At 43.2% G+C, this 16,131-nt stretch overlaps 1 protein-coding gene across 3 annotated transcripts in view; it reads left to right on the top strand.

The window, feature by feature from the left end:
• Positions 1-205: 205 nt before the first annotated feature.
• LVRN (laeverin) overlaps positions 206-16,131 on the top strand; it is a 42,017-nt gene continuing 26,091 nt past the window's right edge. For 2 of the 3 annotated variants that reach the window (XM_038171065.2, XM_038171064.2), the window contains exons 1-5: positions 212-888; positions 9,777-9,919; positions 11,173-11,312; positions 13,461-13,587; positions 15,521-15,675. In XM_038171065.2, the coding sequence (XP_038026993.2) occupies positions 257-888; positions 9,777-9,919; positions 11,173-11,312; positions 13,461-13,587; positions 15,521-15,675 (1,197 nt within the window). In that variant the 5' untranslated portion in view covers positions 212-256. Of the gene's footprint in view, positions 889-9,776; positions 9,920-11,172; positions 11,313-13,460; positions 13,588-15,520; positions 15,676-16,131 lie in introns of all 3 variants that reach the window. The other variant, XM_038171068.2, reaches the window with a different exon arrangement.

Raw genomic sequence — 16,131 nt, 5'->3', positions numbered from 1 at the left:
GGCAGAGGGGGCGCGGGGAGAAGCGAGGGACCACCCCCTACCTCCCATACGCATCCTTACTCCCCATCCCCATCCCTATCACCATACCCGTCCCTCTCCCTCTCCCTCTCCCTCTCCTTCTCCCCGTCCCCGTCCCCGTCCCCGTCCCCGTCCCCATCCCACCCCCTCCCGCCGCAGGTGCCGCCGCCCCCCGCACCGCCCCCCCGGCTCCGCCGCCCCGTAAGTACCGGGCGCTCCGGGCGGCCGAGCAGCCGCGATGGGCGCCCGCGGCGGCTCGGGGCTCTACGTGGGGCGCCGGGCGGCCGCCCTGGTGGCCGCGGTGCTGCTGGCCCTGCTGGCCGCCCTGCTGGCCCTCGCCGCCCTCTACGGGCGCTGCCGCGGGGAGGAGGCGCCCCCGGCGCCCCCCAAGTCCCCCGACGGGGCGGCCGGAGGAGCCGGTGTCCCCGGGGGTCCGCCGGGGGTCCCGTCGTGGCGGCGGCTGCCCCGGCACCTGCTGCCGCTGCACTACGACCTGGAGCTGTGGCCGCGGGTGCGGCCGGGGCAGGCGGGACCCTTCTCTTTCGTCGGGCAGGTGAACATCACGGTGCGCTGCCGGCAGGACACGCGGGCCGCGGTGCTGCACAGCGCCGGGCTGCGCATCCGGGGAGCAGCCGTCCGGGGACCCCTGCCCGAGCCGGGAGACGCCGTCTGGGGGTCCCTGCCCAACCCCGGAGTCGTTGTGGAGGTGCCAGAGCTGCAGGAGGCAGCGGGAGAGGTGGCGGTGCTGGAGCTCCGCGGGCGGCTGCAGGCCGGGCGGCGCTACGTGCTGCAGCTCGGCTTCCAGGGCCGCCTGGAGGAGGACCTGGACGGGCTCTTCCTCACCCGGTACACCGACCAGGGGCGCAGCAGGTAGGTGGCCTCGTCGGCGGCTGTGTGGAGATGCGGGCTCCTGGCTCCACGTCTGACCACAAGGGGCTGCAGGGTGCATGGTGCGGGAGGATGTGTCACCCCAACACTGTCCCCAAACCCGTCATGAACTCCAACCCCATCCCCATTCCCAACCCCATTCCCGTCCCAGTTTCTGTCGCCATTCCTGTTCCCATTCTCGTCTCCATCCTTGTCTCCAGCCTCATCTAAAACCACATCTCCAACCCCATCTCCAACCCCATCCCTATCCCTGTCTTCAACCCCATCCTCATCTCCAACCCAAACCCCATCCCCAACTCCATCCTTATTCCCGTCCCCAACTCCATCCCTATCCCTGTCCCCAATACCGTCTCCAACCCTATTCCCATCCCCATTCCCGTCCTTAACTGCAACCCCCACCTGCCAAGAGCACTGCCCAGCACCATCTTCTCCTCCCCTCCCCTTGCCATCCCCAGTCCTCTGCTTTTTGCGCTATGGCAGTGGGACAAGGGCAGTGTGAGCCTGCCAGACAGGCCATCACTCAAATCAGGTTTTGTCCTCAAAGCAAGGCATGCTTGCTTATTTGTTTATTTTAGTTGGGAATCTTCTCAGGGTGCTTTTCATTCTGAATATGAAATTTCCTGCAGACAAGTGAAGCTTAAGATTGTGATTTCAATGGTTCTGGTTGCAGGCAAATTTCTCAAAATAGGCGCTTAATGTAGGGGTAGGAAAAGCGCTTATTTTAAAGGTACTTCTAGGTACTTATACTTAAAGGTACTTTCTAATAATGAAAGACGCGGTGAATTGCTGCAGGACATGAAGCAAGTCAGAAAGGAAGCTAGAGTTAAAATTCAAGTGCTCTTGGCTCCCAGCCCACTGATGAGTTCACTGAAGTAAACTCCCTCAAGCAGTTCATGGAGCTCTGGTCCAACCAAGCAATGCTCAGTTACCTGCAGGATCCATATGTGCTTGTCACTGTATGCGTACTAAAAATCACAAGCCATGAAATAAATAGTTTCTATTGAAACAGAAGAGAACTGTGTGACTTCTCTGTAACAAGTAGTAGCCTTTTTTATTTTAAGGAGATAAGTTGATTATCCTTAGAGAAAAGAACAGTATGTTATTGAGGGATTTTAAGAAATTTGTTTGTTTGTTTGTTTGCTTGTTTGTTTGTTTGTTTGTTTGTTTGTTTGTTTCTTTCTTTCTTTCTTTCTTTCTTTCTTTCTTTCTTTCTTTCTTTCTTTCTTTCTTTCCCTCTCTCTCTCTCTCTCTCACTCTCTCTTAGTCTCTCTTTTTTTATTCTTTCTTTCTTTTTTCTTTTTTTTTCAGTTGTTATCTCTTTGTTCACTTAGTGTCATTTACAGGTATATTTGTGCAAGTTTTGATTCAAGGAAAATCCCAAATGCTTTGCCTAACTTTCATAATTAAAAAAAACAATAATAAAAATCTAAAATAGAATGGAACAACCACTTAATTGTTTAATACTGTATCTGTTTCTAATCTACTGTATCTAATTGTTTAATACTGTACTTTATGGTGCCATATTAATTCAGTCAAAAACTATTTATGAAACACTGAATTAGACTGACATTTTTAAATTCATACTGTGTACAATTCAGAGAATCCAAAACAAACAAATGTTTTTAGCTATTGTCGACTTTGCTGCCACAATAGAAAATAAGAAAAAGTACTTTAATATCATTAAAATAATGTGTATCATTTGATTTCAAGTTGTTTAAAGGACTTGTGGCAATTGTTCTGTATAATTTTTAGCTTATCATGAAGCACTAAGGAAATATGAGACTGCAGTCTAGTTTAAAGAGATGCCAGTGGTGTTCAGACACTGAAATAAGTCAAAGGAAATCCACTGATTGCAGATAAAACATATTGTTTTGGTTACTTGTTCCTGCCCACATTCCTGATGTTCTTGAATGGATTTTGCATATCTTTCTGCTTTAAAAGGACTTTCTCTGAATCAAGAGTATGCAACACAACCTTGTTATTTTTTTCCTTTACTAAGAATGAAATCATCACTTTACCAGCAGTTTCCTAATCTGATGGGGTCCAGTTACACTGGTTTTGCCATCCCCATTTTGGATGAGGTGCATTGTTAGGAACATATTTTGTAAGCTCTAGCAAGCTGTTAAGGATGGAAGAAGCTGTATTCCTATGGGTTATATAGATCACAAGCGATTTACAAACACTCAGCGTCTTTCTGCTCCAGGCTGCAGTACAAAGCCCATTACTATTCTGTAAGGAAACCACTACCTCCTGTGGGTAGCCCTGTAGCTCTTCCGCAGGGACTTGTACCTGGCTCCGTCAGACCTTCAGGATCTAATTCCTGCACAGGCTTCTGACTTCAGTTTGTAACTGAAACCACCAGCTGCAGCAGACAATGTGCTGTTTATTTGCGGTCAAACAGATTCTTGTATTTCTTGCATGCGCTAGAAGTTTTAGTGGTTTTGTAATTTGTGTTTCTGGAACCACTAGGGACCTCTCATTTCAGAAGAGTTTAGGCATGGAAGGGCAAGTTTTCAGTAGACAGTTAGATCCTAAAGAGAAGTGAAGTCCCTGAAATCTGTGCCTGAGCTTTGGCACCTCCTGCTTTCTTGCTCAGATACCCACATTGCTCTTGGTGGGCTGGTAGAATTAGCTGTTTGACATGAAGAGCTCTTTTTTCCTTGTCCTTCCAAGTCAGAGAAGAAGAGCACTGGTGAGGCTGTGAGGAAAAGCCATTTGCAATAAGAACTCCCTGATGTTTTCAGAAATGCTAGCCTCACCTCTATGGAAGTCAGAACAAACCAAACCCCAAACCAAAAATTCACAGAAACACAGAAACTGTTTACAATCTGACTGATCACTGGAGACTGTGCATTATTTACTGTTATCGACAATTTGTACTACCCACTCAATCAGGTCTTACACATGAAAGAAAATTCTGGAAAAATGGAAGCACTACTTATTAGTACTGCGCGTGTCTACACACGTAGACACAATATATACAAACAAACAAACAAACAAAACAAGATACAATATGGTCCATGTCTACAGTGACTGCAACAGCAAAGGAGTTGAAAGAGGAGGATGCCCCTACTTCACCAGCGCTAATTATCTGTAAAGATTTATTGTTGGAATGGGATTCTGTGTTCTGCAAATAGCTGGGAGAGTCATGCCAGGGTCAGGGTAGGCAGAAAGATTCAGAAACCATCTTTGCCCTTCTTCTTTAGCAGCATTGGTGCAAACATAAACAGTGCAGGAGGTTAGACTGAACATCATCCTACATGCTGATACTACGCTGCTGTGATTAAGCTCATGTATGCAGCTCCAGGCTTAGCAGAATAACCATGATTGTGCTGTGAAGAGTGGGCTGTATGTGTACTGGGTTTATGTGGTAAGGGTTTGGTAGTGGGGGGCTGCAGGTGTGGCCTGTGTGAGCCCAGCAGCTGCCCCATGTCAGAGCACAGCCAGCTCCAGCTGCTCCAAAAAGTGACCCTCCACTGGCCAGAGCTGAGCCATGAGTGACTCTGGGTGGGCCTGTGGGACAGCAGAGTTAAGGGAGGGAAAGAACTGCTGGGCAACAGCAGCTGTGAGAAGAAAGGTGAGAGCCAGCCCTGCAGCCTCCACGGGCAGTGCAGCAGGAGGGCAGGAGGTGCTGCAGGCAGGCAGGCAGCAGCAGTTCCCCTGCGGGCTGTGCAGGGAGAGGCCCCTGGTGGAGCAGGCTGTCCCCCTGCAGCCCATGGGTCCCCCATGGAGCAGATCTCCACGCTGCAGCCCCCCCATGGGTGGAGGAGCCCCCGGTGGAGCAGGTGGATGTGGCCTGGAGGAGGCTGCGGCCCATGGAGAGCCCCCGCAGGAGCAGGCCCTGGGCCGGAGCTGCAGCGCGTGGAGAGGAGCCCACGCAGGAGCAGGGGGTCTGGGGGGAGCTGCCCCCACCCGTGGGGGACCCGTGCTGGAGCAGTTTGCTCCTGGGGGATGGATGGATGGATGGCCCCGTGGGACGGAGCCGTGTGGGAGCAGTGCTTGAGGAGCTGCTGCCTGTGGGCAGCCCCCCAGGCTCAGTTGGGGAAGGACGGCATCCCTGGGAGGGACCGCACGGGGAGCAGGGGCAGAGAGGGACCGTGAAGGAGCAGCGGAGATGAAGTGCTATAGACTGACCACAACCCCCATTCCCTGTGTTCCTCAGTGCTGCTCAGGGGTAGGAGGTGGAAGAGGGTGGGTGGAGGGAAGGTGTTTTTAGGTTGTTTTTATTTCTGGCCGCTCTAGTCTAGCATTAATTGTCAACAAATTAAATAAGTCTTCCCCAGCCAAGTCTGTTTTGGCCATGATGATAATTAGTGAGTTATCTCCCTGTCCTTGACACATGCATTCTTCATGGTTTCTCCCCAGTCTTCCTGGGGGGTTCCCCACCTGGTGGGGGGTGAGAGGGCATCTGGGTGGGTGGGTGCCTGGCTGCCAGCTGAGGTCAGCTCTGCAAATGTAGTCTTATGCAACTTCTGTACAAATACCTGGCTGGGTATGGCTGGTGTTAAAAGGAATTCAAAAATGTGATCAAATGCAGTGTTTGTGCTGATTTTTAGTAGTTGCTGATGTTTGACTACCAGGATGATGGAAAAGGGGGGTTAGAACAGCATTGACACGGCTAATTGGGCTTTACAGCAGGGAACCTGAATGTTTTAATTCTGTTTTGTATGAATAATTGAATAAGACCATCAAATTCATGTGACAGAAATCAGAGCAATTAACAGGTTTGGTGTTTTCTTGGGTTGTGTGTTAGCACTGAATATCATATGCCTGAGAAAAGGACTAGTGGTTCAGCCATTGCACAGAACAGGATTCTGTTCACTGTAATACCCTTGTCCTTTGAGCCACTGCAGGGTTTGCTAAATTATTTAGTTCTTACATATTTTTAAAGTGAAGAAAATCAGATCTAATATATATTAGCACAGAAAAATATTATACTATAGTATTGTAATATTATTAATATTACAAATAACATCACCTGAGTGAGAAAACATTTTTTTTTTACAAGAACAACTTCTTTTGCATCATCATGACATGTTTATTTTACAACAATGCTGTTTTTTTTTAACAGGTGAAGCAGTATCCATGAGGTATTTATAAACTACACATGAATCATGCTTCATTTTTCCTTTTTCTGTTATTTTCACAGACTGAAAATAATAATAATAATAATAATAATATAGTCTAAGTCATCAAAGCTTTAGATCCTGTTATCAGTTTGTTTCTTTTTATTTAAAAGTAGCATGTCTTTGATCTTGTTTTATAGGAAGAAGGAGGCATTATAGGATAATTAAGGAAGAAAAAGAAAACTATGCACAAAGGTACAGGAGCAAGAGAGGAACTTTTTTGTCTGCTTATGCAATGTTAAGCTTTGTTGAAAATAAAATTCCTTTTGGGTAATTTTTTTTTTTTTTTGTGATACAATTGTAACATAGAACACAGTTTGGTATTAATTCAGTTCATGCTAATACCTTCATCATTTTTTTAAAACAAGCAAAAAAGAGCCCCAATAATGAGTAATTCTGACAAATGATATGAGGTAATGCGTGTGTGAAATGCCAATTATTTGTGTAACGTGCATGAAACATTCCCATTTATCTTTTTTATTTGGAGACCTGCTGAAAAATAACATTTAAACTGTCCTCAAATTTCTTTTTTAATGTTGATGCTTTAGCCCAATGTCTGCTATTTGGTGCTCCTGAATAATAATTTATTGTGTGCAAATTTGCTAAGTGTCTGTGTTAGCTTCTGCTGGCATGGAGCCTGCAGAGGCAGTGATGCCTCTGGTGTTGCAGATTTTGCAGTCACGAGGTTGCTCCATCTTTTCTAGAATGACAATCAAATGCACAACAGCATACTTTCCTGCACAGGAAGACAGTGATTAGGGAAAGAGTATTTCTGCGATTGATTTCGTTTATGAAGGCAGGGGACAGCCACTTTTGCTGCTTGCACAACCTCAGCAGAAGGTAGAGTCATGCTGTGTCACCGGGCACCACAGAGGGGAGGTGACACAGCAAGGCAGCTGGTGGCTGGCACAGCACACACATGACTCTGCAGGAAGCCAGGTCCATCAAGGACATCTTCTAAAATGATAGGCAAAAAGTCAAATACATCATGCTGCTTTCTCACTTTAAAGGGGGCATTGTGGTCCTAGCAGTCACCTGGTGACAGCACATGTTCCACGTGGGTTCTTTTATATGACATAAATTGTATTGTGGTACAGCATCACGGCATGTCTGCTAAATGCAAAGGATACCATGTTTTGAGAGTACAGTTGTTTTGAGCAGGGTTAAGCAACACAGTTGTGAAAATGGCAGCAGCCAAACATCTTTCAAAATTCACAGATTTAACAAGGGCTGATCTTGGGAATTGGGTGCAAAGTATTGCTGGGTTTTGCCAGCTCATCTCCTTGGGTCAACTTGCACACAATGCAATACATCTTCTGTGAAGTGGTGTACATATAAATGGAAAGCTAAGCCATTCATTTCAGGTACTGAAAAAGAGAATCTCAAAACATGGAACCTTAGGTGATGTCCTCATGTCTCAAACATGGTTCAGTGCTGTGTATCACAACCAGGTGGAGTCATGCTGTGCACATAGGGTTGATCTGCACTGCAGGCCAGACTTGTTATATACTGTTACTTACTATATAAATACCTTCCTGGTGGCCTCAGTCTTGTTTGGGATGACTGTGCTAAGTGTGAACCTCTGTGAACCTTGCATTAGGGAACATCTCTTCTACAACTGAAAAATACTGTCCTTGTGATAGCATCCGGGTTACTGGAACAAGAAGACCATGCCATCCATGTATCCTCTCCGAGGACTACTTGGCTCAGTTTTGAAGTCTTCAGAACTTTCTTGAAGTTTTAATAGTTGAAGTTTATGTGTTTGCCTGCCTGTTCTGCTCAGTTTTAGCATGTGCATCACTGCTCCCTTCATTCATGTGTATAGCAGTCTGATTCCTATGGAGTCTTCCTTGTTGTCTTTGGGCTGATAGGTATGGGGCTTTGAGAAACATTATAGTTGTTTTCTTTCTAACACCCGGTGAAGATGCCTTGACGTGAACAGCCCGTATCTATAGCTCTTTATGGAAATTTTTGCCACTAAGCTTAGTGATTCCATCATCATGGCCACTGGACATCTTGATTCCAGCGACCATGTCACAAAGATTTGCCCCAAATGGGTCAAAGCTGCACAGTGTAAGGTAGAAAATGATCTTGTATATTTTTATGGGTTTGACAGTGCAGTGGGACACTCTTCTCTGTGTGGTTTGATAGAATTGTGCAAGTGCATCTATTCACGGTTACCTGAAACATACCATGTGTACAATTTTTTATTAAAATGCACCATTAAAATAGGACAGCATGCATTAGGTAAGCAGGTAAGCAGATGTATGGACAGATTGTATTTAGAATCCTAGAATTATTGGATGGAAAACACCTTCAAAATCATATAGTTCAACCATGCCCCTACCACCACTATCACCCACTAAACCATGTCCCCAAGCACCACGTCCAACCTCTCCTTGAACACCCCCATGGATGGTTATGCCAACACCTCCCTGGGCAACCTGTCCCAATGCCTGACTGCTCTTTCTGAGAAGAAATGTCTCCTCATTTCCAACCTGAACCTCCCCTGGCACAACTTGAGGCCGTTCCCTCTAGTCCTATCACCAGTTACCTGTGAGAAGGGGCCGACCCCTGCTCCCCACAGCTGCCTTTAGGTAGCTGTAGAGAGCAATAAGGTCTCCCCTGAGCCTCCTCTTCTCCAGACCAAATGACCTCAGTTCCATCAGCCACTCCTCACAGGACTTGTGTTCCAGAGCCTTCACCAGCTTTGTAGCACTTCTCGACACACTCCAGCACCTCCATGTCCTTCTTGCAGTGAGGAGCCCAAAGCTGAACACAGTACTCGAGGTGTGGCCTCACCAGAGCTGAGTACAGGGGGACGATCACCTCCCTAGTCCTGCTGGCCACACTGTTTCTTATACAAGCCAGGATGCTGTTGGCCTTCTTAGCCACCTGGGCACACTGCTGGCTCATGTTCAGGAGAGCATCAACTAACACCTCCAGATTCTTTTTCTTTGTACAACTTTCCAGCCACTCCATCCCAAGCCTGTAATACTGCATGGGGTTGTTGTGCCCCAAGTGCAGGACCTGGCGCTTAGGCATGTTGAACCTCATCCCCTTGGCCTCTGCCCATCAATCTAACCTGGCTCTCTGCATGGCCTTCCTACCCTCCAGCAGATCAACACTTCCCCCCAACTTGGTGTCATCTGCAAGTTTACTGAGGGTGCACTCAATTCCCTTGTCCAAATTGTCAATAAAGATTTTAAAGAGGATGGGCTCCAACACCGACCCCTGGAGAACAAATTATGACAGTTGGCATCGTATCGCTTTTGAGCACCTGCCTGCTATGTGCAAAACTTTAACATACTCTGTCTTAATAACCAAACTAGAATACCTTAAATATTGAAAATTGGGAGCTTTTTCCAGATATTAAAAACAAAACACACACACAAAAACAAAACAAACAAACAAACAAAAAAAAAAACACACAAAAAAAACAACACAACCAAACCAAACCAAACAAAAACAACAACAACAAACAAACAAACAAACAAAAAATAACAAAAAAAAAAAAACCAAAACCATAAACTAATTTAAAAAGACTGGTTTTCCCTAGAAGCATCCAAGCTGAGCTGTCTGTTAGGTGTGGGAATTTGATCAAGACTTGCAATAATAAACTTTTCAAAACCTGCATATCCATGTGATTAACTTTGTGCTTTGTATTTGTCATTTTAATGCACAGTATATGGATTTTGATCAATGTAGCATGCTGGATTTATCCTATTTGTATTTTGTATATAGCATGCTGATTGCTTCCCAACTGGAACCAACATATGCCAGGACGGTTTATCCATGTTTTGATGAGCCTGCCATGAAGGCCACCTTTAATATCAGAATTATCCACGACCCAAGCTATGTGGCTCTTTCCAACATGCCTGCTATTGGTAGGTAAACAACGGTAGACTTATGTTTGTTTGTTTGTTCTTTGAGTTACCTTAAAAGAGGGAAAATTTACTTGAACAGACTGTAGCTTTATCATCTGATATAAAAGCATTTTTTTGCCTGTGGGCTAATCTCTTGAAAATGTGCAGAAAATCTGTGTCTATGAACTTAAATATTTGGAGAGAATTATTCATAATTAATGTCTTTGATGGCAATAACTCCTTACTGCCAGTTGTGATGTGCTCTTCTCTGGCTGCTGGAGGCCATTCAGGGCTTCATTCTTACCCTTTACCGCTGTGTCAGCATCTGTCTTACTGCATGACATCTGCTTAAAGCAAAACAGCAGCTCCAGTATGCAAAGCCTGTAATTGTGGTATTAAAGGATTGCATTTCATCCTAAGCTGCTTTTAAGATGTATTTACATCACGTAAAAAAAAGTATTTTAGCATACAGAGAGACTGCAGCCTCCTGTGTGGGTGCAGGATAAGGATAACAGGACTATAATGCTCTGGAAATGCTCCTTCTGCCTCTTGCTGGGATCTCATGTGAGACTCATGTTGGGTATAAGATTCCAAGCAAATTCCATAAATTACTGTTCTTACGGGACTCTGTGGGATCTCTCGCTTCCTTCTTAATGTTTTTTTTTTTTTTTTTTTTTTTTTGCTTTTTTTTTTTTTTTTTCACTGCATTTCAGTGCCATGATTTTTATTTCACCCAAATAATTTTCAGCCATAAAAAGGAGAGTTTAAGGTTTGCATAGAAGCAAAATAATTTAGGAATTATAGTGGATGGGACATCTATGAGAATTGCTCAGAAGAATTTTCCCCTAAGAATTTTTCCCCACATTTTGAAGAAAGGTACACATATAACGTATAAGTACTTCATAGTTCTCAGGCACACATAACCTATATCTGAATTGTAATATATTATACATTTCAGAGATATGCAACATGGGATAAATTGTCCACAGTTCATCCACACCCTAAAACTGATGCAGTCTGATATGCTTCCAAGACTTAAGTAAAGAAGTTCAAGAGTAAATTTTGGATGTTTTCCTGAAAAGTAATGACTGATATACTGTGGTAGCAAGAAGTTTGGCTGCTTGCCTTTTACCAGAAGCATATGAAGTGATTGCAGAAATACAGCATATCAAGAGAGGTGTAACAACAACAATAACAGACATGCAGAAAAGACTAATTCCTTGTTTGTTTTGGAAGAACAATAGATTGACTATTTCTTTAATTTGTTTTTCAAGACACATCTGAGATGAAGGACGAAAATGGAAGCCTGTGGACTGTTACTACCTTTAAAACTTCATTGAAAATGTCGACTTATATAACTGCTTTTGTGATTTGTGATTTTGATTATGTCACCAGAACTGAGCGGGGAAATGAGGTAAACATGAGGCTGCATAACACATTATAGCAGTTTACGACAAAAGTTGGCTCTGTGGTACATCATGTGCTTTAGAAGATATCAGAGACATTAACTGTGCTTTCCATTCCAAAAGTATTTGCTTATGTGGCAAAACTGCTAACATTAATCTTGCAGATATTTCTGCAGAAAGCTTTCCTAAGGAGCAATTAGTTTATTACCCTGTGCTGATCATTTCATATGTGCCTACAGATACAAATCCAAAAGTAGGTATGTGTTCCATATGTTAAGACTTTAGGGCAGCTACTCTGCAGAAGATGATGTTCAAAATTCAAATCCTGTTATCTTCTTAACAATCTTGATTGGAAAAGATACCAATTTCCACTGCTGTGACAAATCATTGAAGTGCAGTGCATTGTTCAAAGATGATGTCTGTCATAAATTCCATACAGGCAATACTCTACTCCAAGTCTTTTTTTTATACTTCTACTTTAACTGTTTTGTTTATTTATTTATTTTCCCTGCAATGAGCACATTTTTTAGCCTTTAAAAATGTCTGTTTTGTGTTTGAAGCCTTTTAATCACTGAGGATTCTGTTTTCCTCTTCTACTACAAGAGTCAAATCTTCTTAAGGGAAGCTGTGAAAAAATAATGCCATGGCACTAGCTGCTTGGCTTTCCTTCTTTTGTGGAAAGTGAACAGGGAAGAGATGTAACAAGTTGACCCAAAACAAAAGGTGAAGTCAAGCATATAGCCCTACACTTGCTGCCCTTCATAAATGAGGTCTTGGTGCCAGCTCTATGATTAGTTCACTGTCATCCTACTACAGAAAGGCAGGACAAGGTGAGAGGACAGTGCTGAGGTGTAGCAGGAAGCACAATATAATCTTCTTTTTAAAGCGAAGATTGGACACACATGTCATATCTGCTGTCCCCTGCATAAATTCTGTTGGGTTCTTTTGTCTCTTGCTGGTAAATTTGTCTTGGACAGATGTCTCCTGACAGCAGTGAGCCAAACCAAGCATTAAAACTAGTGTTCTTTCAGAGCAAAAAGGCACCACCCATGCTCTGTTAGGGGTAAGAGGATATTTTGACCCCAGGTTTCAGAGGTGTTCAGTTTATGCCTCCACAGTGTTTGTGTGAGCATGTTCATTGTGTCTGTTTTATTATTTCCAGTAAGTGAATTACAACCCAAAACATGTGTATTGTATTTCAAAAGTCATACTGGGATTAGGGTTTTAAGTCTGCCCATTATGTCTAGGTTTTGTAAAATGAAGAGATCTGTTCTTTGAAACCTCTCTGAAGCCTTGGCTGAAAAGAGGGGCTCAGAGGCTAAGAATACTTTGTTGACTGAATATGCTTTATTTTTTCCCTTGTAAATTAAATCCTGATGGTTCCCCAACTGTGCTATTAGGGTTTGGCTGTGCAGCTCCTTGTGATACCCTCCATTGCATTTAGGTGCAAGCAATGTTGAGCTTTTAGGCTGGTAGGCACCTGGAGTCCTTGTATCCAGGGATACATGGTGGAGACATAAACTTCCTCTCAGTCTGCTCCATCACTTTGAGCAAACAGCTGCCCTCTTCAGTACCATGACATAGCAAATGGGCACTGGGAAGGAAAGCTTGCAGCTACTGTCTCCGTTATTCAGAGGTACAGGGATCTTCTGCTCAGAGGTTCCTCTCTGTCTAGCAGCAATGGGAAACCAGTTTTCTGTTTCAGTCAGTAAGAAAGCTCAAGAAGAGTTTTGGAAGATAGCAAGAGCACTCTGAACTTCCTTTTCTCTCTGTTTGGGAAAATAGTGGAATGTCTGCCACCCATGCCCACTGGCTGGAATACATTGGCTTAAGATGTGTGGATATGAGTAGTTTAACAGCATCTTGTATTTAATAAAAGAATAATTAGGAATCCAATTGTTCCAATCATCTATAGTTGGATTCAAGTCTTGGCCCTTCTGAAGTGCTGAAACTCTCCCTGATTTTTAGCAGGATTAGGCTCTGGGCCATACTTTGTCAAGTCCAGCAATATGTGGGCTGGGATTTTTTTTCATCAAAAGCTCATTACATGATATGGTGTGGACAGACAGCATTTTCAAACAATGATTCATAGAAGAGAAGCAAGGAAAATTAAAATATTAGGGTTGTCTGAAATAATGCTTCCTTTTTTGTTGCAGATACGTATTTGGGCTCGGAAAGAAGCCATTAAAAATGGGTATGTTGACTATGCTTTAAATATCACAGGCCCAATATTTTCATTTCTGGAAGACTTGCTTAACATCAGCTACCCGCTGCCAAAGACAGGTGAGATTCATTATTTTCTTAAATGGACCAGGAATATCTGTTATAACATTTACGGAAACAATGGGTTCTCTTGCAGTATTCTCTTCTTATAACTTACCGGTATAAAACCCTTAAGCTTTAACTCACTGAATTTTCCTTTCTGCACCATGACTCTTCTTAACCTGTCATTCAGCACACTTATCTTCACATTAAGCTCATTCTTTAAAGCAGCATTTCCTAATAAAGTGGAAAATAGGTCTATAAAGTGGAAAAAGAGTTGTTTAGTCATTTGGTCTATGCATCCCAGAAAGAGCCATACAGGACAAGGATGCTGGAGTCCCCAAGTGTGCCTAAAAAATCCTTGCTTACTGAAACACATGCTTCCCTGAAATATTTCTTGCTTTCTTCAGTGTGTCTTCACCTGAATGCTGAGCTGGCTGTATGTTCATGCACATTTCTCCCTGGAAAAAAAATCCCATAGGAAAACATTATTTCTATTTAAAATCGACATCAAGTTAAGTCACTTCAGTCAAGAAAGAAGGGTGCCATCATGTGGTCCCATTGTGCAGTTTGCTGCTGGTATTTGGACTCACAGAGGCTTCATTCAGCACTGATGTCACGAGGGAACTTGCTCTGTTACACAAATCCCTAAGACACTGAAAGCACTGAAGGTAGAGCTTACCTGAAATGAGCTGAGGACCTGCCCATGATCTTGGCAGATCTGGGGGAGACGAATTTCCTCCCTTTCCTGACTAGGTAGTGTGCTTATTTGTCAAATCTGTATTTTGGCACTTCAAAGAAAGAAATTTTCATCTGGGTAAATGTAATATATGAGTATAGAATAATATACAGAATTACTTACCGCACTTCCTACATAGAATGTAATATATGCAGTTGTTGCTCTTTTAAAAGTTATTTTAGTAATCGTGCAAGGTAACCAAGGACTGTAGACAATTATTTTTCACTGGTGAATTCCTCTGTTTAGCAGCAATGTCAACATGTTGATTAATTGCTATAAAAATATTACAAAAGTGGTGTAGATGAGCAGTATCACTGATTTCCTGTTAGGTAGGATTACAATTTCACATAATGCTGTTAATCCAGTTGCAGTCCTCACAGTAATACAATACTGCATTTCAGCTGCTTTTCCTACTGACCCTCCTTGAAGTTCTGCTTAAAAATCAATAGGATTAGATCACACAAGAATAGCTTCTTGTAAATGCTAGAGATTTCTGTTGCAAATTAAAAATGCAAACCAAAACATAAACACATTTAAATCTAGGGATATTTATGGATTTGTTTTCAGCTGCTTTTAATCCAGTTACAACTGTGATCTTTCACCCCAAGCTGGCTTTGCTGTAAGCCAGCAGTGATAAGCCTGGGTGAGATGCAGTCTACGTCGCTTGGGTTCAGTGTCATGCACATGTTAACTGAGTAGATTTTGGATTGGAAATGGCCAATGGTCTGCTGAATTTCAGTACAAGCTCAAGTCTGCTTCGAAAACACTCCGTGTACCTTTTGTGAAGTTTGTGCTCTGCTGCTGAGCTCAAGCAGTCCTCCTCTGAGATCCTTGATGTTCATCCAGGGCACATCTCCATTTCCTCCAGCTCCCACATTTGAACTGGAAAACTGCTCCCTGCATAGGTAGAACACAGCCTTCATTTTTGTTCAGAAATGTTCTGTGTACAAGATACAGGACAGATGTGGGCTTTGTGGGTATTTATTATACAGCTCCCTGAAATATTGGCAATCATAGATGAAAAATGACAAGGGGAAATTTTGCAAAGTATTTTCAAGGGTGTTGCCATAATATAGCAAAGAAAGGATAAAAATGTACTATCTTTTAACTACACACTGAATTCTTATCCAGTGTGATCATAAAATCATGTGAGCATTTAACTTCCAAAATTTTTTAAGATACATTTTTTTTTTTTTTCTGTTTGAATCAATTTAGATCTGGTTGCACTGCCTGATTTTGGAGCAGGTGCTATGGAAAACTGGGGGCTAATGACTTTCCAAGAATCATCACTGATGTACCTCCCAAGTGATAAATTCACAAGCAGAAAGGCAATGATTGCCATAATTGTGTCACATGAGCTAGGACACCAGGCATGTGGTAAAAAGTTCTGTACATTTATTTGTCTATAAATTTTTTTCCTTCTGTTGCTGATGATGCAGTCACTGATTATTGATAAAATAGTGACTTAACAGTAGGGGGTGAGAACACCAGAGGGTTGAAATACTATTCATGTGATCTTTTGTTCTGCTGATAGACCAATATTAAAAGCAGATTTTGTTGTATTCTGTCATATTATAGGCTGCATACTGACTGCATAGGACTCATTGATAAAAACCTGTTAACAGACGACTTTTTTTTTATTATTTTTTAAATCTTACATAGTAACTGAATGCCATACTAGAAGATACTGCAGGGAAGTAGGGATGACAGTACTGTCTATATACTATATATTTGGTACCTCAGTGGGAGAATGAATGGACTTCATAAGGGCTACTTCATAATAGGATTGCATGCACATATTGAAAAAGGAATTTGCTTTTCTGTAA

The sequence above is a fragment of the Anas platyrhynchos genome, chromosome Z, assembly GCF_047663525.1.
Source record: "Anas platyrhynchos isolate ZD024472 breed Pekin duck chromosome Z, IASCAAS_PekinDuck_T2T, whole genome shotgun sequence".
Lineage (NCBI taxonomy): Eukaryota > Metazoa > Chordata > Aves > Anseriformes > Anatidae > Anas > Anas platyrhynchos.
This window is presented reverse-complemented; position numbering and strand designations above follow the sequence as displayed.